The following is a 22,316-nucleotide window of genomic DNA, read 5'->3' on the forward strand; positions in this document are numbered from 1 at the left end:
GGAAGAATATGGCTCCATCACCTGACAATCAAAAAGGAAACCTACAAAAAAGTGGAAGGACTAGTTGGACTAATTGCTAAGGAGGAGTACAAAAGAATAGCACAAACATGTAGAGAGAAAATAAGAAATGCTAAGACACAAAATGAGCTATACGCAGCAAGGGACATGAAAGGCAATAAGAAGAGGTTCTTTAAAGGCATTAGGAGCAAGAGAAACACAAAGGAAAGCATAGGTCTTCTACTTAGCAGGGGAGGAGAGCTAATAACTAATGACATCAAGAAAGCTGAGGTGTTTAATGCCTATTTTGCTTCACTAAAAAGGTTAATAGTGACCAGATACTCATCACAATTAATATTAACAAAATGAAGAAGGAACACAAGCCAAAATAGGGATAGAACAGATTAAAGAATATTTGGATAAGTAAGAGGTATTCAAGTAGGCAGGGCCTGGTGAAATTCATTCTAGGGAATTTAAGGAAGTAGCTGAAGGAATCTCAGAACCATTAGCAATTATACTGGAGAACTCATGGAGGATGGGTGAAATCCCAGAGGACTGGAGAAGGGCAAACATAGTACCTGTCTGTAAAAAGAGGAACAAATGAAAACCTAGGAACTATAGACCAGTCAGCCTAATGTTGATACCTGGAAAGATACTGGAACAAATTATTAAACAAGCTGGGGGTCTGGGGAGTAACCCCTGTGACAGCCCCCTACATGACCCCTCCCTGTGTAACACCTTCCCGCCCCACCCCTAGCCCAGGACCCTCACACTCTTGCCATCCCATCCCTTCCCAACTTACCTGGGGCAGGCCAGGGAGAGATTTCTCTGGCCTGGCTGAAGCTGCTCCTGCAGGCCGGGCGGTGCGGCTGCAGCCTGCCAGCCACGGAGCTGCAGTTGCTTCGGAGACTGGGGAGAGAGCGGCGTGGCCATACGAGGAGAGACTCTGGCCCCACCTCTTCCCTTCTGGCACTGCTGGCTGTGCTGCCTCTCCTTGCCCACTCTGTTGGGGCACGGGGGCTGTGTCCCACCTCTCCCCCTCTCTGTACCCGTTCATAAGCTGACCCCCTTCTCTGATGCTTCCCTTTTTTTCTAAAAAAAAAAATCGGCTTATGAACAAGTATATACAGTAATTATTTTTTTTGGCAGGGTTACTGGATTAGTGGATGGAGGGAAGCAGTGCTCATGATATATCTTGATTTTAGTAAAGCTTTTGACAGTGCCACATGACATCTCATTGGCAAACTAAGGCAATATGGTCTAGATGAATTTACTGTGGGTAGGTGCACAGCTAGTTGAAAGACCTTACTCAAATAGTAGTTATCAATGGTTTGCTGACAAACTGAGAATGCATAACCAGTTGGGTCCCACAGGGATCAGTCCTGGGTCTGGTATTATTCAATATTTTCATTAATGACTAGGATAATGGGATAGAGAATATGCTTATAAAATTTGCAGATGACAACAAGTTGGGAGGAGTTGCAAGGATTTTGGAGGACAGAATTAGAGTTCAAAAGATCCTTGACTAATTGGAGAATTGATCAGAATTGAATAAGATGAAGTTCAAAGTGCTAAGTACTTCACTTAGGAAGGAAAAATCAAATACACAACTACAAAATAGGGAATAACTAGCTAGGCGGTAGTACTACTGAAAAGGATCTTGGGGTTATAGGGATCACAGATTGAATATGAGCCAGCAATGTGATGCAGTGGTGAAAAGGGGTAATATTATTCTGGGTATATTAACAGGAGTGTTGTATGTAAGAAACTGAAGATAACTGTCTTGTTCTACACAGCACTGGTGAGGTCTCAGCTGGCGTATTGTGTCCAATCCTGGACACCACACTTTAGGAAAAATGTGCACAAATTTGAGAGACTCCGGATGAGAGCAACAAAAATTATAAAAGGTTTAGAAAACCTGCCTATAAGGTAATGTTAAAAACTGGGCACGTTTAGTCTTGAGAAATGAAGACTAAAGGGGCACCTGATCAGTCTTCGCAAATGTCAAGGGCTGTTATAAATAGGACTGTGATTGATTGATCTCCATACTGAAGGTAGGACAAGGAGTTATGGATTTAATCTTGCAAGGGAAATTTAGGTTAGATATTAGGAAAAACTTTCTAACTATAAGGGCAGTTATTCTCTGGAATAGGCTTCCAAGGGAAGTAGTTGAATCCCCATCCTCAAAGGTTTTTAAGAACAGGTTGGATGAACATCTGTCAGGGGTAGTCTAGGTTTACTTGATCCTAGCTCAGCTCAGGGGGCTGGACTTGATGTCTTCTCAATGTCCCTTCTAGTCCTACATTTCTATGACCCTATAACACTAAAAAAGTTACACAACAGAGCATTCTCTTGTGTAAATACTTTGCAAAAATGGTTAATTGGTATAGATGTTTTATACCTAGCTTTATTCATATAGGACAATTAGTTTACCTGTGCATACTTCAAAAGTGAGAATGCAAATGCAATCTTATCTAAGGTGGGATTAATGATTGGGGTTTTTGAGTACATTTATGTTTCAAATGTGTAATTTTCTCTATATATGATCTTTTGTCTCATTTACTGTGGTTTCAACACAATACATTGTCTTCTCTCTGAGTTGGTTGCTTCACTTCCTTTTGGACTGCAACTTTCCAAATGACTATTTTCATGTCTGCTGCCTTGACCAGTGGCGGATTGAGAGTTAGTGGGACCCTGTGCGCAGCTTCATTTTCGCCCCCCTCCCCCCAGGACCCAGCCAAGAAAAAGAACATTCTCTCTTATCCCCCTCCCATTTTCATACTTTTTTCTTCTTCCTCCTCCTATATTATAAGTAATGGGAAGTAAATGAAAATAAAGTGAGGTACCTTGATTGGGGAAGGGGGTTGGGGTGCAGAAGGGTTAGGGGGTTGGGCTCTGGGAGGGAGTTTGGGTGCGGACTCTAGGAGAAAGTGTGGGTGTGGGGTGTGGGCTTTGGGCTGGGGCACGGGGTTGGGGTATGGGAGGGGGTGAGGGGTGTGGGCTCTGGGCTGGGGCAGGGGGTTGGGGTGTGGGAGGGGGTTAGGGAGGCGGCACTTACCTTGTGCAGCGTGGCTCCCAAACCAACTGGCACACACACCCCCCCTGGCAGCGGCTTCTAGGTGGGGAGGGCCAGGGGGTCTCTGCCCGCCAGTGCCCACAGGCACCACTCCTGCAGCTCCCATTGGCCACAGTTCCCAGTCAACGGGAGCTACAGAGTTGGCACTCCGGGTGGGGGCAGCATGCGGAGACACGCCCTCTCCCCCAGGGGCCACAGGGACATGCCACCGCTTCCGTTAGTGGCGCGGTGTGGAGGGAGTGAGCCACCTTCCCTCCGCCAGGGGAGCGCAGAGATGTGCCAGCAGCTGGCTGCTTCCAGGAGTGGCGTGGGGCCTGAGCCATGCGCTGCCGGCCAGGACTTAGGGGCAGGTTGTCAGATGAAATTTGTCCTGAATTTTGGGGGGCCCCCTGTTGTTGGGGGCCCCGTGCCACCACATGGTTTGTTTCCTGGTAAATCCGCTCCTGGCCTTGCCCCGTCTTACGAAACATTTTAAATATAGGTTACCATGGGTAAAACTCAGTCTAGAGTGGAACGCCACTTAAGGTCTCAAAATAGGGTTTTAGTAGTGCTTAAGCAGTGCATAGGTCTTGAGCTGGCTCTCAGAATAGTGAATAGCCTCTCTCTTTTAAAATGATACAATATCATAGAACTTTTATGTCTTTCTCAATGAGTTAATTGTCATTCCAAAGACAGATGTGGGGAGAAAGTATTTAACATGTACTGATAACTGGAAGAGTTGGTTGTATTTCATTGTTATGAAGATGTAAGTATGTTTATTTACATGTGTGATTTAGATATGCCTAAATATAAATATGTATATGGGTTTAAATTTTTGTTTTCTCTAGGATAGATATTACCACTAATAAATAAATCAAGGTAATTTTGCTTTATTTTAAAATGTGAATGTATTGTTATACGTTTAAATGCATTAGTTGTGACAAGTGGATTGGAGATTTTTTATTTATTGATTTTGTTGTTTATAGTGCATTTTAAACCAAGTACATAATAACAGAGTACTTTTGAAAAGTAAAAGGGGCTTTCACAAAGTAAAGGGGAATTTCAAAAAGGGCAAGGTAAAACAAAAGTGTAATCTTGGCCATTAATTTATAAGGGAAAATATATGTAGTATTGAGGTTTACAGCAAATGTTGGCATATTCCCCTAAGTACAGTACTGTCTCTGATTTTTCACAGTATCAGTCACTTAAAGCAATTTAGGTAATGATATTCTGGCATGCATTTCTACGATTCTATTTATGCCATTTGCCTAGCTCATTGGAATGCAGTACCTTTGCTGTTTGGTACATTAAATGCACTCTATAATATCTATTATGGCATGGTCAAAGGATAATTTATTGTCAAATAGAAAAATAGGTCAACACTAATGTCACTTGATGATCAACCCCCCAAGTTTAATAAAACATCTCACCAGCATACATTCCATGCAGTGGCTGATATTTTATTAGGACTACAGTACCTGACTATAGCAGTAGTGTAATTACTGAGCTGTCAGTGTGATAAGTGGGATTAATGGCAGCCTCATGCACTTTAGTCTGCAGAGCACTCAGAGAACTGGAGGATGGTATTATTATCAGAGAGAGCCTACTGGCATATTCATGGCACCCCCCTTCCCCCCTCCCCCCAAAAAAAAGCTATAATTCAGGTTTGCTTTGCCCTGCCTCATTAACCCCTGATGTTTTCAACAGCTGTTATTTGTGAACCATCTCAATAATAATAAAAACAGAAATTATTTGGTAAAGATAATAAACACAACCATTAATCTATACATTGGCTATCCTATTATGGGACCTTTCTATTCATTTTTAATATAAATATACTTTGTTTTAAGGGTAGTCCACGCAAACCTGCCTAAAGAGCTATTGCATTTTAAAAACTGTCTTGAGGTAGGGCAGTGGTGGAGAAAAGACATAACAGAATGGCTGCTTTTTTCTTACCTGTGATTCTGAAGTCTGTTCTCTCTGTTCTCACTTCTCTGTCTACACAGCCAAAACTGTCAGACAAGCCCTCATCATGTCACATCTCGATTACTACAACCTCTTCTTTTCTTGCCTTGTATACTGCAACCTTGCTCCCATCAAGTCTGCTTAGAGTTCTAAGATCACTTGTGCTTCCGTGCTTCCTCAAATGCATGGAAAAAACCCTCTGTGATAAAATCCGAACAACCGTTACCATAAGGTGACCAGATGTCCAGATTTTAGAGGGACAGACCCAATTTTTGGGTCTTTTTCTTATATAGGCTCCTACTACCTCCCACCCCGTCACGATTTTTCACATTTGCTGTCTGGTCACCCTATGTTACCATATCCTTCTCCAAATTCCCAGTTAATTCTTCTCTGAAATGATGTCCACAAAATACTGACTGCTAATTATGGTGAGGTAGGTGACAAGCTGTGACTATTTCCTTTTCTTACTCACTTACTTTACGACCAATTGGAACAAACCAATGAACGAACAAACAAAAAACCCCATAAACACCTACAATACATTAACTAACAAATCTCTACCAATTATTCATTATATGCATTTGCTTATATGTTTTATCCCTGCCCTGGACTCTGCAACTCATTGTGTTTTTAGACTGTAAGCCCCTTACGACTAGGATGATCTCTTGCTATGTTTGCACAGCACCCAGCATAATGGGACCCTAATCCTTGAGGCTGTACTATAATGGTAATATTTATTACTAAATAATAATGGGAGATTTGGGAATGCTGTATGAGTAGCCATGTTAGACCTGAAAAAATTTATTTTTTGCTATTTTCTATAAGTTGACATAGACATCTTTTATAACTATGCTGAAAAGTATCCAGAATAATTAAATGAATTCTCAGATTATGAGTAGTGTGGCATTTGGTCTATGATATTTCACTAAAGTGTAAAGCCAAAAAAAAAAACCCTTAGAAAAATATTGTAACAGGGTATCATTTTAACTCTTTAGCTGATGCTTGCTTTTTTTAAAATCATACATCAACTAGATTATTCTTTAGGGTCCAATCCTGTAAAAGGACTTGAGGAGGTGAACTTAGACCTGTATGCCCACATGGATGCTTTTGCAAGAATGAGTCGTTAATCACTGCTACTTAAGATTGTGTATTTTATTATATAATATAATTTGTCATGGGGGGAAAAAGGTTCCCATTCTGCCCTCAGATATTTTTTCAAAACTCCAGTCAACTTCAGTGCAAGTTGCCATAGGAGTGCTGGTTTGTACTCCTGAAGACACAGATTGTAAACCCGCAGTTTAGAAGTAAAAATTCATCCTTTTATCTTGTTTCAGAGTAACAGCCGTGTTAGTCTGTATTCGCAAAAAGAAAAGGAGTACTTGTGGCACCTTGGAGACTAACCAATTCTAACTCATTAAAGTAATTGTATTGCACAAAATAAGAGACACAATATTTAGCAGCCATTCTTCTTCCTTGGGACTGAAACATGGTGAACCATATAAATCATGAATTATTTTTATCGTCTTTCCTATAAAAGTATCATAAAACTGTACATATCTGATTATTCAGTTTTCAAAATTATACTCTCAGTTACATCTATAGAACTTCATTAATGAATTTCATCTGTTTTACAGTTGGGAAAACTAAGGCACACAGACCTTGCCTAAGATCACAGAAGAATTTGTTATAGAGCCAGGTCTAGAAAAAAAATATATTTTCAGATTGTGAGGATATATTAGCTGTTTGTGAAGCAGATACTACAGTGATGAATACCACTATGATGAAATTAATAATTCTCTTCAGAGCAGGGTTTGAATGGTATTTAGTAAATAAGGCCTGTGTCCATGCATTGAATAATGAGGAATACAAATAAAGAGAAAAATCAAATAGCTACTCATTCAGTGAGCACTATCCATCCTGTGTACTGAACAAGGCCGGGGTCCAATGGAAGAAATAGTATGATTATATAATAAGACTGTGAATGGCACAAGGGCTCCCAAATACTGTTCAATGGATAATAGAAATTGTGGCATTTCCTATCTTTTGAGTGCTTAACTTTTCAGCCTTAACATTCTTTTAACATATTTGTGTATGTAATATAGTAATAGATTGCACATTCAGAATAGTGGATTTTATGGATCTGCTTGTTATTGAAGAAGGATGCTCTTCTGGCTAAAACACCCAACTAAAGAGATCAGAGTTCTCTTTTTGGCTCATTGCAGCCTTCTTGTATGGCTTAGGCTATTTGTTTAACATATCTGTGCTTGAACATCCCCACCTTTAAAATGTGGATGATAAAACTTACCTCACTATATTGTTGTGAGAGTTAATTCAATAATGTTTACAAAGCACTTTGAAATACTTATATGAAAGTCTCTATAGAAATGTAAAGTATTATTTTTTTAGACTTATCAACTTATCCATGTGTACATGAAAAAACTTATGCTATTGGCAGTATTTGTACTGTATGTCTCCTTAACTCATTTAATTTTTTCCCTAGGTGCTTAAAGTGTGCAGATGCCCCCTGTCAGAAGAGCTGCCCAACTAATCTAGACATCAAGTCATTTATCACAAGTATTGCAAACAAGGTAAAAGCAGGCTCACAGTAGTAAATGAAACGCAAGAACAGCAGTTGCTTGCTTTCTCTTTGTGTGATTGAATTACAATCCTTATCTTTGTAGACTCTAATAAAATAATGTTGAGAACAGGAATGATCAAATTTAACAGATTTTTCTTAATTTTTAATTATTCTTACTGATATTGTTCTTTGGTGATATTGCAAATGCAAAGACTGTACGGTAAATCTGTTTCTTCAGCAGATTTATTTTTCTTTCAGATATTTGTTTTGGATGGATTTAATCAATTAATAGTATTAACAAAACGAAACACTTCAGTGTAACGAATTCACTGTATTGTTACCTGACTGAGCCCTTATAGTTACAAGACATTTTTTTTCCATTAGAGAATAAATATTTTCAGGAAATTATTATAATTTTCTTAATAAAATTTGCTTTGGGCTGACACTTGGCATGCAGGTGCTCATCTCAGGGATGAATGTTTTTCATTACTATGGTTCAAGTAAATAAGCTTTATCATTTTTTATTCACAAAACCCAATAATATTAATGAATTATTACAACAATAAATAGAATCAACTTTAATAAGGTGGAGTGTTTCCAGATGCTATCCTGTTAATGGAGAAAAAAGATACTTTCTGTTGCCTTCAGATGTGTAAGTACCTTTTAACAATCAAAAATACAAACGTTGAACCTGACTGCACAGCTAACATGAAAATATATGTCTGCATTAATCAGGCTATGAGGGACATTCTAATCCTGAAAAGATATTAGTTACCACTTACCTTTTAAAAACGCATTTAAGTCTTTTGGTGATGCTTGATTTGCTGTTACTCCATCCAAACTTGGTGACTACTGGGAGGGCTTGAGGCTGTTTTGGGTGAGAGGTTTATAGAAGCAGCTGGCCTCATCTCCTGCTACCTGTCTCAGACACACATCCTGCTGGTGCTGGAGTCCACATAGCTAAAATGAGAGAAAAGTGGGTTTCATTTACACATTGAGGGTAAGCCACATTTTGGGTGAGTTAACTTGTTTTTATTACATTATATGAGCTGAAACCCTCACAGTATATTCTATATATTGACAATCAACATTGGGACAAAAGGAGTTATTAAGACATATGTCGTTTATAACATAATTACATATTTACATGGTTAACAATTATTGTGGAATTGTGTCCGGCATCTACATATAGACTGCTCTGTTATATAATCTGTTATGCCAATGCAGCATTTATTTTTTTGAATGCCCGGCATCTGTTTCCACTGGTACTGTACTACTTTGAGGCATATCACTTCTTAATGCATCCTTGAAATACAGTGAAACAAAGAAGCCCTGAACAGAGAAGATTCAAAGCAGTAATGAATCTGCTGGTTTCCCTTCCCACTACATTATTGTACCCTAAAACCTAAAGCAAATTCAATATGGAAGCATTGTAGCACGGTGGTTTCTCCCCTTCAAGGGCAATGTCTCTTTTAAGAATTGGTGTTCAGGAAGAATTAGCAGAACCTAACTGGGAATGGGGACCAGGTGTGAGTCAGAGACCTGCTCTGAGCTCAGTCAAAGAGGGAGCTATGAGAGACATACAGGGAGGAGCTGTGAGGTAAAATGGATATCTGGGGCTTGTGGAAGTCTTTCTGAAGTGAAGCACAGCTTCAGGAAGGAGGGCTTGGTTGTCCTGTTCCAAGGGGAAGCTGGGGGCTGAGAGAAGCCTGCTAGGATTACAGTAAAGCCCAAGGAAGGAGGACTCTGGTAACTCTGTCCCAAGGGAGATGATGTTTAAACCCAGGATGGGACTAGGAAAGACCTGAGAGAAAAGACTCTCCAGAGAGAGTACATAGGTACATAAGAAGAGGTGCAGGGAGGGAAAGTGAGTGAATAAGGGTTTGAGTTACAGGGCAGATAGCCCAGTTGTTTAGGGTTCCAATGGCAGGGAACCCAGAGTAAAGGGTGCGGGTGGGTTCCCCCTATGCTATTACCCTGAGAGAATGTACAGAGACCCCTGCTGTTAAGAGGAGGAAGAAGTGATTGACGAGAACCCTGAAGGGCTGGAAGATGAAAAGTTGAAGGCTGTTGTGTGCAGCATGGGCCTGAGGTTAGAGGGAGAGCTGTTTTTCTTTGGACTTTCATTATCATGGTCACCTCAGCAACTGAACTATGCTGAAGTTCCAGAGAACCATCACCGATGAGGGGAAACTGAGGCATGGTGACTGCAGTGCCACAAGGACGGGATATGTTCTGGGATTGCATCCTGCTACAGGCATGTTGAGATAATATTAAGGGTCTGATATTAATGGTGTTGGGTAAAATCCTGACCCAGCTGAAATCAGCGGGAAGACTCCTATTGACTTAAATAGGGCCAGGATTACACCGGTTGTGTACGGGCTATATAGATCCAGTACTTTCCTTAACACTTAGTTCTGTGTGATTGTTTTATGTCACATCTCCCAGAGCTGTCATGGAACGTGTAGGCACTCAGTCAGTCTATGGTTTGGCCCAGTGTGAGTAACTTGACCAGTTGCAATTTTATCAGGAAGTTCTGCTTTAGAAAAAGAATGGCATAGCGCAGCCATTCTCTAAGGGTATGTCTACACTACGAAATTAGGTCGAATTTATAGAAGTCGGTTTTTTAGAAATCATTTTTATATATTCGAGTGTGTGTGTCCCCACAGAAAATGCTCTAAGTGCATTAAGTGCATTAACTCGGCGGAGTGCTTCCACAGTACCGAGGCAAGCGTCGACTTCCGGAGTGCTGCACTGTGGGTAGCTATCCCACAGTTCCCGCAGTCTCCGGAAATGAGATTCAAAAGTTCGCGGTTCTTTTCCTGTCTACCTAGCCAGTGCATCTGAGTTGAGAGTGCTATTCAGAGCGGTCACAATGGAGCACTCTGGGATAGCTCCCGAAGGCCAATACCATCGAATTGTGACCACAGTACCCCAAATTCGACCCAGCAAGGCTGATTTAAGTGCTAATCCACTTGCCAGGGGTGGAGTAAGGAAATCGATTCTAAGAGCCCTTTAAGTCGAAAAAAAGGGCTTCATCGTGTGGATGGGTGCAGGTTTACATCGATTTAACTCTGCTAAATTCAACCTAAAGTCCTAGTGTAGACCGGGGCTTAAGAACTTCAGTGTTCTTCAGGGGAAAATCTAAAACCTCAAATTACTCCGCAATTACTTACATGCAGTCATAGCCTGTCTTGCCTGGCTCTTAGGGACCCTCCATGCCCATAACTACAGTCTTCTTTCAGAAGCAGTAACTTTTACAGAGAAGGGCTCAACAATATTTTTTGCCTGACACTGGTGCCTGAAAAATGTGACAAGACTGACAGTATTGTTGAACACAGCACAATGATGGCTTAAAAAAAAATCAAGTGATTATGCTTTCCTCATTGTGCTGGCCAAAATGTTAGGACAAAGATATATAGTCATTTACTGCGTCTGTAAAATCAGCTCTGCACCTCAGTGTTCTCAGTTCCCAGAATGAAGTTACATACAGCCTTATGTTACACTCTCTTACCCTAGCCCATGTGGAGGAAATCTAAAGTTGCCCAGCTGTGTGAGTATCTCAGTGTTACAGGTGTACTGTAAATTAAAATTAACATTAGTAGTTTAAAAAAAAAGCCCCCAAAATGAAACAAACTGATATGCTCAGGAACCAGTCTAGGTGATGGTGCCATGCAGAAGAGACCAGAGAGATTCTCCCTTCTCCATCCTGCTCCCAAGTCACCACCAATGCCTATACCTCCCCGCCGTTCATGCTCCTACCAGCTTCCTAGGGACACAATACTCTACAATCTCTACTCCTCAAGAACCTTTAGATGCAAATCTCCCTGATTCCTATCATTTTCTAGCCCCTACTATTTTACTAACAGGCCCCAGTTTAGATCAGGATCCCAATATGCGAGGAACTGTACAAACACACAGAGAGACATTGTCCCTGCCTCAAAGAGTTTACAGCTTAAGTAGATAAGAGAGGCAAAGGGTGGGAGATAAACAGAGTCACACAAAGGTGAAATGACTTGCTCAAGATCACACAGAAGGACAGAGGTAGAGCTGAGATTAGAATCCATCTCTCCACCCTTCTAGTCCTAGGCCATTTCCTCTAGGTCAGGGGCCGGCAACCTTCGGCCAGGGTCAGGGTCAGGGTAATCTGCTGGCGGGCCACCAGACAGTTTGTTTACGTTGACTATCCGCAGGCACAGCCTTCTGCAGGTCCCAGTGGCTGTGGTTCACTGTTCCCAGTCAATGGGAGCTATGGGAAGTGGTACAGGCTGCAGGGATGTGCTGGCCACCACTTCCCACAGCTCCCGTTGGGCGGGAACGGCAAACCATGGCCACTGCAAGCTGCATGTGGTCACGCCTGGAGATGATCAACGTAAACAAAACGTCTCATGGCCCGCTGTGGATTACCCTGACGGGCCACATGCCGAAAGTTGCCAACCCCTGCTCTAAGTCACTCTGCTTTCTATGTAGATTTGTGGATGATTACAAGTATGTATATGACATTTGATATGACTGATCAAAAAGTAGAAAAGGTAGTTTTAGTGAATACATTTGAAATTTGTTTTCATTTTGAAAAATTTGAAATAGACTAAATTTTTGATTCCTCAAATTCTTTTGCAGAATTTTCAATTGGTTTTTTTCTTTGATTAAAATCATCACTGAAAGTGCCATCAAAACTTTTTTGTTGACTGAAAAAAATTAATATAAGATTTTAAAGAAACTCACATTTTGACAAACGTGAATTGATAATATCATGTGTTTTGTTAAAAAATCATTTTCTAAAGAGACCATTTTTGATGAAAAATATTTTACTTTGAAATATCTTCTGTCATTTGCATCTTGTAGATAAACAACTGTTAATAATTTTAATCTGATTACCTATGAAGACTCCTGTTGGTGTCTAGACAGAATATTTTCTTGACCAGTGAAAGGTTGAAACTTGGAAGATTCAAGTGTTTAGTAATAAATCCAGAAAATCTGGATGCTTAGCTGGACCTGTTGAGGTCCCCCTTCTTCTCAATCTACTCCTGTCCTTATACCATATTCCTCTCTCACCCTTCAACAAGCTCCTGTTCTCCCACAGTAGGTTCCTTCACTATCTCACCTTTCTAAGGCCCTCAAGCACATCTAGCCCAGCAACTTCCTCGCCCTCACTAATGGACAGTCTTCCTCCCTCACCTGCGGGAAGCTCCAGAGCAGATTATATATGCAGACAATACTGTAGCTAAGAGAATTTCCAGACTGGCTTAAATCTCAAAATGGTGATGTGCAGGGAGAAGGAAGTTTTCATGGATTCGAAGGCAGGAGGGCAATGTTGTAATCATCTAGTTTGACATCCTCTGTAACACAGGCTATAGAACTTCCCCAAAATAATTCCTAGAGCACATATTTTAGAAAAAAATCCAACCTCAATTTAAAAATGGTTAGTGATGGAGAAGCCGCCATGACTCTTGGTAAATTGTTCCAGTGATTGATTACCCTCCCTGATAAAAATGTATGCCTTATTTTCAGACTGAATTTGTCTAGCTTCAACTTTCAGCCACTGGATCTTATAATACCTTTCTCTGCTGGATCGAAGTGCCCATTTTAAATATTTGTTCGCCATGTAGATACTTGTGAATTGTAATCAAGTCACCCCTTTAACTATCTTTTTGTTAAATTAAAATGTAAAATACTTAAATGCCTGGTCTACACTTAAAAGTTAGATTGACCTAGTCATGTCACTCAGGGCTGTGAAAAATTTCTTGCCCTGGGTACTGTAGTTAGGCCAACCTAACCCCCAGTTTAGATGCAGCTAGGTTGATGGAAGGATTCTTTTGTTGACCTAGCTACCACCTCTCGGAGAGATGGATTAATTGCAAAGATGGGAAAACCTCTTTCATTGATACAGGCAGCATCCATGCTATGGCAGCATAGCTGGAGCACAGTAGCTGCTGTAGTATAGACATGCCCTAAATCATACTATACGAACCAGTTTGCCTACCCTTCATTGTGTCCATATTCTTTCACAAAGTAGTTGGTAGTATGATAGTCAGGTATTCTTTTAAACTGGTTTTATTATAAACAAAGCTGTTTAAACAGTGGCTTACTGAAAATGTATTATTTTGTCAGCTATTTAAGCCATTCTATGTAGTATGTTTTGTTTAAAAAAAAACTACTGAGCAATCATAAAAGGTCAGGGATTCTTGTTCTCTAAAGCCTGAGGCTTTTTAGATATTTACAGGCCATGTACAACGTAGGCCATTCCAAGGTGCTCTGCAAGTAGACCTCAACTCGGGGGGGGGGGGGTTCTTTCTGGGTTGAGAGGGTAATTGAATTGCTAGGCTCAATGAGCCTTGGGCCTCTTTGAGAAAAGGATGTCACTTGTGCTGTATTGTGTCAGGCTTCTGTGATTCAGTAGAGTTTATACCAAAACTTACATTCTTCCTGTTCATACAAACTGGATTACAGCTCTACTTTCCAAAGGTACAATCTATTCTATTGTATCTTCCCAGTCAGCATTACTCAGTAGCCTTCCTACAGACTGTTGTTTGCAATTGAATCTCTCAATAGGTGAGATGCAACTTTAGATTCACCATATTGTGAATAGTAGTTTATTTTTTTAAACTTTATTTTATTTTTTTTTAAAAAGATGACAGACAAGTATTCTTTCTAAACTGCTTTTTGGAGACCATTTATATTTAACTATGATGTTTAAAATGTAGTTGTTGAATTTTAAAAAAACTCATGCTAAAGATTAAGGGTGTCATGTTTTATTGATCTTGTCATTTAAAATTAAATCTGCAAAGATACAAGTACTTACAAGCTATAGGAGAAGGATTTTTTTCTTGTGTCTTACCTACTTGTAAGAGTGGTGTTAGGATTTTAGACCTAGCCAGCAGGCTTGTGCCCTGAGCCTCTGCCCCATCGCCCCATCCCAGTTTGTTGAGGCAGGGAAGACGGCATGGCAGAATGAAGCTCCCACGGGGTAGGATCCATTAAAGGACCTTATAGCTGTTGTGGATCTTATTGCTGCCCGGAAGCAACGTTAGGCATTGTTGGGGCCTCAGGAATCAGGGAGTCACAATCAACTCCCTGATGTTCCCCAACCCTGCTTTCCATCCTGTCCCACAATTGCGTAGTCTACCTGCCTGTGCAGTGAGACAGTCTCAGTGTGTCTCATTGTCTGGCACCTTCAGTATCTACCGGTTGTTCTGGCAAGACTGTGTTGGTGCTATAGATTCCTGTGAATGGTATTAGCCATAGGAATCAGTGGATACTGACTGTGACAGGATGCTATCAATTGATCCCTTTGTAAGCCAGCACCCTGGCAAGTGAGAACCCAGTAAAAGGACACTGGGTGTAGTTAGAGTAGGAGGGATTTAGGTAGTTTGTATTTTGGGAAGGTACAAGGGATTACTTGTACCTGTAGGGAGCCTGACGTGCTAATGAGGTAATTAGCTTACCAGCTAGGTAGCTCTTAGAAGAAAGCAAGCAGTATAAAAGTCTGAGCCAGGGAGCAGGAATGGGCTCCACATAACTGCTGCTATGTTAAGATGTACCTGGAGTACCGGGACTGAAGCCAAACTGCCCTGAATCAACAAGGGGCATCATTTCCCAACAGTCTTTGCATGTAGAAGTAAGTCTTCCCTTAGCAAAGATGCTTATCAACTCCCATTATTTTTAGCAAAACTGAAGCCTGGTTTCCCTCAGGAAAGATGTATTTTTTGGATAAGGGGCTGGACATGAAACTATGAAGAGGTAGGGGAATGTGGTGAGCATGAGGGAGCTTGACAAAGTGGTGGAGGAGCCAGAGAGGGTGCAAAGGGAAGTAGTGTGCAAGCGAGAGGTTCAGAGAAATGAAATGCATGGGGTAAGAAGAGACTAAAGGGCCTGGGGGGAATGTAGATTGCATAGGAGAGACGGAGAGATTGGGTAATATGGCGTGTAGGGAGGAAGACTGAGGGTTATGGGGAATGTGTACTGCTGGGGGGTGCGGGTTAAAAGAGAAGGGAAATGTTAGAGATAGGATCTTATAAATGAAAAGGAGTACTTGTGGCACCTTAGAGACTAACCAATTTATTTGAGCATAAGCTTTCATGAGCTACAGCTCACTTCTGTAGCTCACGAAAGCTTATGCTCAAATAAATTGGTTAGTCTCTATGGTGCCACAAGTACTCCTTTTCTTTTTGTGAATACAGACTAACACGGCTGCTACTCTGAAACCTGATCTTATAAATGGAAAGTGAGGGAAAATAAGGGTGCAGATGTAATAAGGGAAATGGGAGACAGGAAATAGTGAGGGAACAGGGGGAGAGAATGTGAATGGGAGAGAGGCTATGTGAGGTTGGAAGGGAGGTGGAGAAGAGAAAGAAACAGGATTGTGATAAGTGAGAGGAATGGAGAGAATGGAATAATTCCTCCTCCACTCCAGAGGGACATCTGCATCCCATTGAGAATGTCTTATAAAATCATGACTCAGAATTCAGATGTAAAATAGTATAATTGTGATACTGTTAATACAATTAGTAGATTGTAAAAGAGGCTTAAGCGGCTGTAAAATTGGTAAGAACTGCAAATATGCATTACAGTTTTTAAGAAAAATTCATGGGGCTCCATGTTTTTGAAAGTACAGTTTTACTCAGTTTTCTTTCTTAATCTCTACATATTTCAAGTCACTAAGTACAAAAAACATTTAAAAGAAAAATAGTAATGGTGTTAAATTGATGTACTTGAAACAGTGACTTTTCTTGAGAAGTCTATTTGTAGTTGGTGTAATGGAATGGCTGACAGCTGGTTTCAGTTGCCGTAGTATAATTATGTGGAATAGACTTGTTGCAATGACACTGTGTCAATTAAGGAATCTCTCACATTCTAAACTACAAAGAACAAAATGACAGTACAAGATATTCCTTTTCCTCTTTTTCATAAAAAGATAGTGACACTGTGTGAAATTACAGTCCTGTTATGATGACATAAGTCAAATGATGTGAAAGTTTTCTGGATTGATTAAATATCAGCAGCATTGTAATATAGAATATATGTGATATTTGATAACTCACTCTTCTGTTTTGTTCATTCTACTTTGAAATAATGGGGGGGGGTGAGTTTATTACAATTTGAACTGATGTGCATAGATATAAATATGTTGGGTTGTTGATACCTATCTTCTTTATCAGTATATGTTTTTCAATTGTTGTTCCTTATGTCATTTTAAACAACAATATTTGACCCAACACATTTTGATTTTTGTCAAAACTTAAGAAAACATAGATAACAGTGGACAGGAGGTGAAAGTAATTTTCTTGGAAATTTTGTTTTGTAATTGTGTCCATTTTTAAACATTTTGCCAAGAGACAAAAAAAGAAGTGAACACTGTTTTATTCCCTCCCCTCCCTTCCCCCCCTACCTTTCTGCTTTCACTGCACCCCATCTCCACATCCTGGCTAAGCCAGTGCTTTCATTCTTTTTATACAGAACACAATCCTGCAGTCACTTTGTTGTATCTGAGAAAACTACAATATCAGAAAGTCATGATCTATGTGAAATTTATATGAAGTGTGCTTAAATTAGATGAATGAATAGATGCTGTAAGAATTTCCTGATATTAAATGTAATTTCTTTTCATCTTACTGTATTGATCCTACATGTTTTAATAGGTTTTCTCAAGTAAAAAAAAGGCTCATTTGCATGCAAATTATGTAATACTTCCAAGTGATACATGTGGATATCCTCCTCTGCCTGCTTTCCACTGATTATTGATGTCTGTGTAAGGCTCGTTTCTGTTCTGTCTCTTACCAAGGTGTATTTATTGGCATTTTGATGAAGGAAACCAAAAAACATCCTATCCAGTTAGATTAATTTATTTCTGTGGAAGTGCCTAGGAAAATATATTTTATGCATCAAGGCATGAGGAGGCATTTATTCCATTTAAATAAAACAATCACCAATTTAAATAAAACAATCAATTTTAGTTCTCGACCTGCTTCCTCCCTGATGTCTACAGGAATTAGCCAACTGAGTCATCTGCTTATTTATTTGTATGTATTTAAAAATATCCCAAACTATTTTACTTCTAAATTATTTTTGTTTTAGGTTGTGTAGTAGCCTTTGCTGAGTCATCCTCCCTCCAACGGCACTGTCTAGCTACTCCCTGCTGCATCATGTCTGATATTAGTTCATAAACTCCGGGTAGGGGTCAGATCACTTTTCCTCTTTTGTGAGGGATCTAGCACATCCTTGGGCTCTGTAAAATAATTGTTATGGTTGTGTTATATGAATATGATCAAGACTCCCATTAATTTAATTGAGAATTGGAATAAGTGCTAAATAAGTGTTTGTAATTATATAATGTCAGTATTTTCAATATTAGAGGTACTTTCCTTATATAAGAAGTATCAGAAAAGACTGAAGATACTGAGGTAACTGTGTCAATTAAAATTGGCAAGATTTTAAGGGTTCCCACCATAAATCACTTAAAGATCTTCAGATGGATGGTGTCATATAAGTGCAAAGTATTCATATTCATTATTTGTTAATTTGTCTCTGCCATATGCAAAATGGCTTGTTGCTGTAGTACAATAGTACTATAATTTTCAGCAGCATATTAAAACTAGATTATACTTCCTTTCCTGATTAGTTTTTGTAAAAGTTTAGAAAAATGTATTCTCTCTAATGATGTCTGGCATGTGTTACATGAGAAATCAGTATAGTAAAGAAGGGATAAATACACAGAAACAAACCATCACAGAGTTGCAAAGTATTTTAGCTGTTGTACTAAGGATTTTCCTCTCTTTTCCGCAGTGTTTGTAGTTGATAATTAGTAACTTGAGTGCCTATAAAGTAGCATAGTTGGTCTTCAGCAAGCAAGCACTAATATAACTAGTAAGTCAACTAAGCAAAGGTGTGTGGAAAAATCCAAATCACCTACCTCCGATCTATAATTCTAAATTCTTCATATTTCTAAAATGTCTTTTACTAATACTATATGCTTCCTTAGGACAACCTACCTTGTGTTGTCCTAAAATTTCCTTTCTGGAATAAGGGTGCTGTTTCAGCAAATGACAGTTGTGCACAATTATGAGAAACATTATAGGTCTCCTGAAAACATAGCTTATAGCAGCAGGATCTGTATAACATCACAATAAAATTCTCCCAAATGGGCTAGTTAGCCGCTCATGATGGGTGAATTTGGACAGGATCAGAAATTGAGTATTTGGTTCAGTGACTGATTAAAAACTATGGTAGCTTATCTGAAACATAGTCATTATTTTAGAAAAATATGTTTAAAAGAAATACTGTTCCATATTATACTTAAATACAATACAGAAAACATCTAAATATTTTATTGTACTACAAAACTGGGGTAATAGAACATGAGAGCTTTTCACTAAGATTACCAGTTCAAATCAAGTACAGCTCAGAACAGACTGAAGGCAAATCCTAAGCTTGAAGTTACTTGGGCAGCTCATTTGGGAAGGTGACAAGGATTTCATCTTGAAAGTTACCATCTGATACCTGTTAAGTAGACCCTGTAAAATGACTTATACTAATCAATGAATAGCTAGCTCTCATTATAGTGGAGGCCCTTATTATCCCTGTTTCAAACATGAGGAGACCTGAGGCATACAGAAGTGAAGTGGTTTGCCCAAGGTCACCCAGCAGGCTAGTTGCAGGGCTGGGAATAGAATACAGGTCTATTGTGCCCCAGTCCAGTGCTCTATCCACTAGGTTGCACTGCCCATGATGTTGATACTATGTTGTTTCTGAGTAGACATATGTCCACATTACAGAATTGCCACCAGTAGAATTGACACTAATTGGCTTTCTTTTTGGCAGCCTAAGCAGAGAGGCTGAGTGAGCATTGAACCTAAATTCCCCTTTCACTTCTAGAGGTGATCCCTTTGCACCAGGTTGAGGCGTAGTGTTGAATCTGTGTGGAAAGCTTGCAGTGCTGCTGCTTTTGGTATGCTTGTTCTCTGAATAAATAGCACTCTATAAGCTCTAGCTTTGTCAGTTTGGTGCCTTTTTATTGATCACTACATTCACTTAAAAATGTTAACACCACAAAACATTTTATACTACTTGGCATTGTGATGTGTGGGGCATATCTCACAGTACTTGTGTTGTAAAAGTCTATATATATAAAGATATGTAATGGCTGGATATCAAATCAATAAGTAATGTTCCTCAGCTTAAATTTAATCAAGATCATAATTCAATAACACAGCAAACAATCAACATGATTGAAATTAAATAATGGAGATTTCTAAGGAGGGTGCCACTGAAGCACTAACTATTTTAACTATTATATATTCTGTCTTAAAAGAAAATATTGTGAACATTGTACCAACCTATGATAAAAATGATTCTTAAAGAGGAATAGTTAGCTAAAATGATAAACTAAGGATTTTAATTATCTGTATGCACCAATTTTAATTATGAAGCTTCAAAGATATATGAATCCTTAATTATCTTTCTTAGATGAAGTTACACTTGGTTATTGCAATTCTTTCTCTTGTACCAAAGTTGAAATCAACAAAGATAACCATCCTGGGCACAACAGCCCTCCTTCCCCTCCCCCACACAAAATATGAAGAAACCCAGCAGAATGTGAAGCAAAACCAAAATTTTAAAGTAATGAAAAATAGCTTGTTTGAATTCTGAAGACAAATGCCCAACAATTTAGCTCTGGGTGGTCCTTTTTCAGAGAAACAAGGAAACAATTCCTCTAGCCAATATTAAATATTGAACTTAATGTGCTGTATTCTCATTTACATTGAAGATCCGTTACACTACTCTGGCAGAATAAAGGAGCCATAAAGTGGGTGTAAATTACATTTTTAATCAGGTTAATTAAAAGCCACTTTTAGGCCCCTTTACATTGCCAGAGCAGTAAAAAGTGGACAACATAAATGGGAATCAGGCCCAATATCTCACTTTTATCTGTCACCACAGACAAAACATTTGAAGGAAGTCCTTTCACAAATGACTCGCTTAATTAACCAATTTTTTCCTATTTGTCCAAGACTAGAGCTTCCAATTGGTGTAGTAATTTAGGAGGAAACCCCATTGAAAATGTATGCATGGCTTTGTGATCTGTGTAATCATGGTATGGCCAGTGGAGTAGGCTCTGCAATATGTAGAAGAAAGGCTCAACTACTTCTACAAACTTGTTTTGTAAACATTGGAGCCCTACTGGAATTCACTGTCCCTGACTGCATCATCTGGTTGAGCCTCTGAACATTATGCCCAGTCCTTTAATGTGCATCTTGGTTAATTAGAACTTTTCCAATCATATATGACTTTTTTTTTTGTAATCCACATTTTGTTACATAATCAAATCTTGAAAATGCTCTGCATATTCACTACTTGAGTCTCATACTGTGGGATATTGTTCCCTTTGAAGATGCACATTGCACACATATTATCCTGCTAAATGTGAAGGCTGAAAATAAAACTCTCCAGCTCTTCACTGTGAAGGGCACCTGTCAATGAGCTCTACACCTCCCACTGGCTCTACAGCTTCTGATTCTTCTGAGCCAGTTATCGTCCTGGCTGGGAGAATGACTCCCTGGCACAGACCAGTGTAGTGTTAGACCAGCTCTGAAAACAATTTTCATTAAAAAGTTACTGGAGAATGAGATGTAGAAGAGGTGGCTGGAGAGAATGGAAAACAAGACCTTTCTCCTTGCAGTTGTTCATAGTTTGGAGAGGGTTGGAATGGTGCTCATTCTCATCTGCATTTGCCAGCACAAGCCCTCCAGGCCTCTTAATTAGTGCATGAGCCTGGTGCTGGTCCCCTGCATAGGTGTGACTTTCATCTTCCCATGATCAGTGGTGGTCTTCAGGGAAACCTCCGGCACACAAATGTTTCCTGGGCTCTTCTTGATAGTTGTTGTTGTTGTTATTTATTAGGAAGTGAGTGAATGGAGAGAGGAGTTACATAGTGTCTGTTCACCGGCTGCATAATTGACTTAGGAATGGAGAGAGCACTTACTGGAGTGTAATATGCACAACATGTTATGTTTAAAATAAAACTGTAAATCCACTACACAACCCTAGAAAAATAACTGCAAATCAACATAAAACAAATTAGAATATTTTGATAATAAAAAAAGAAATAATTGAAATATTCTTAGCCTGCCGTACAGTGAGATATATTCTGAATTTGTCCTCAATGCCTTTTCAGCCATGATTGGTAATACACATATATGACAAATTTGTTTCTTTAAATTTTATCAAAGGTGCAGTGTTATTTTACTAGCCACATAAAAGGAACAAAATTTTGGATTTCCTCTCTTGAATCTCCGCTTCCCTGTTATATGGCATTATTGTTGATTTTGTTTTCTTCATGCAGAACTATTACGGAGCTGCCAAAATGATTCTTTCTGACAACCCACTGGGCTTGACATGCGGAATGGTATGTCCAACCTCAGATCTTTGTGTAGGTGGATGCAATTTATATGCTACGGAGGAGGGACCAATTAATATTGGTGGATTGCAGCAGTTTGCTACTGAGGTATGTAAGACATACAGATGGCTGGTATTTTTACATATGAACCAAAGAATTTTCTAATGATTAAATTTCTTATTGGTGATTTCATTAAATTAAACATGTTGGAATATGCTATATTGCTAAAATAAAAATATAATGGATTAAAATAACTAGTACTTACCTTGAAGCACATTCAGTAATTTAGCTGTTGAAAATAGCTTTTCACAATAAATTATTTCATAAGA

At 39.3% G+C, this 22,316-nt stretch overlaps 1 protein-coding gene across 8 annotated transcripts in view; it reads left to right on the top strand.

The window, feature by feature from the left end:
- DPYD (dihydropyrimidine dehydrogenase) overlaps positions 1-22,316 on the top strand; it is a 656,679-nt gene that overhangs the window by 264,016 nt on the left and 370,347 nt on the right. For all 8 annotated transcript variants that reach the window (XM_075131606.1, XM_075131602.1, XM_048859648.2 and 5 more), the window contains 2 exons: positions 7,518-7,605; positions 21,934-22,095. In XM_075131606.1, coding sequence (XP_074987707.1) covers positions 7,518-7,605; positions 21,934-22,095 — 250 coding nt within the window. The remainder of the gene's footprint in view (positions 1-7,517; positions 7,606-21,933; positions 22,096-22,316) is intronic.

This window comes from Caretta caretta, chromosome 8 (genome assembly GCF_965140235.1).
Source record: "Caretta caretta isolate rCarCar2 chromosome 8, rCarCar1.hap1, whole genome shotgun sequence".
In the NCBI taxonomy this organism is placed as follows: domain Eukaryota; kingdom Metazoa; phylum Chordata; order Testudines; family Cheloniidae; genus Caretta; species Caretta caretta.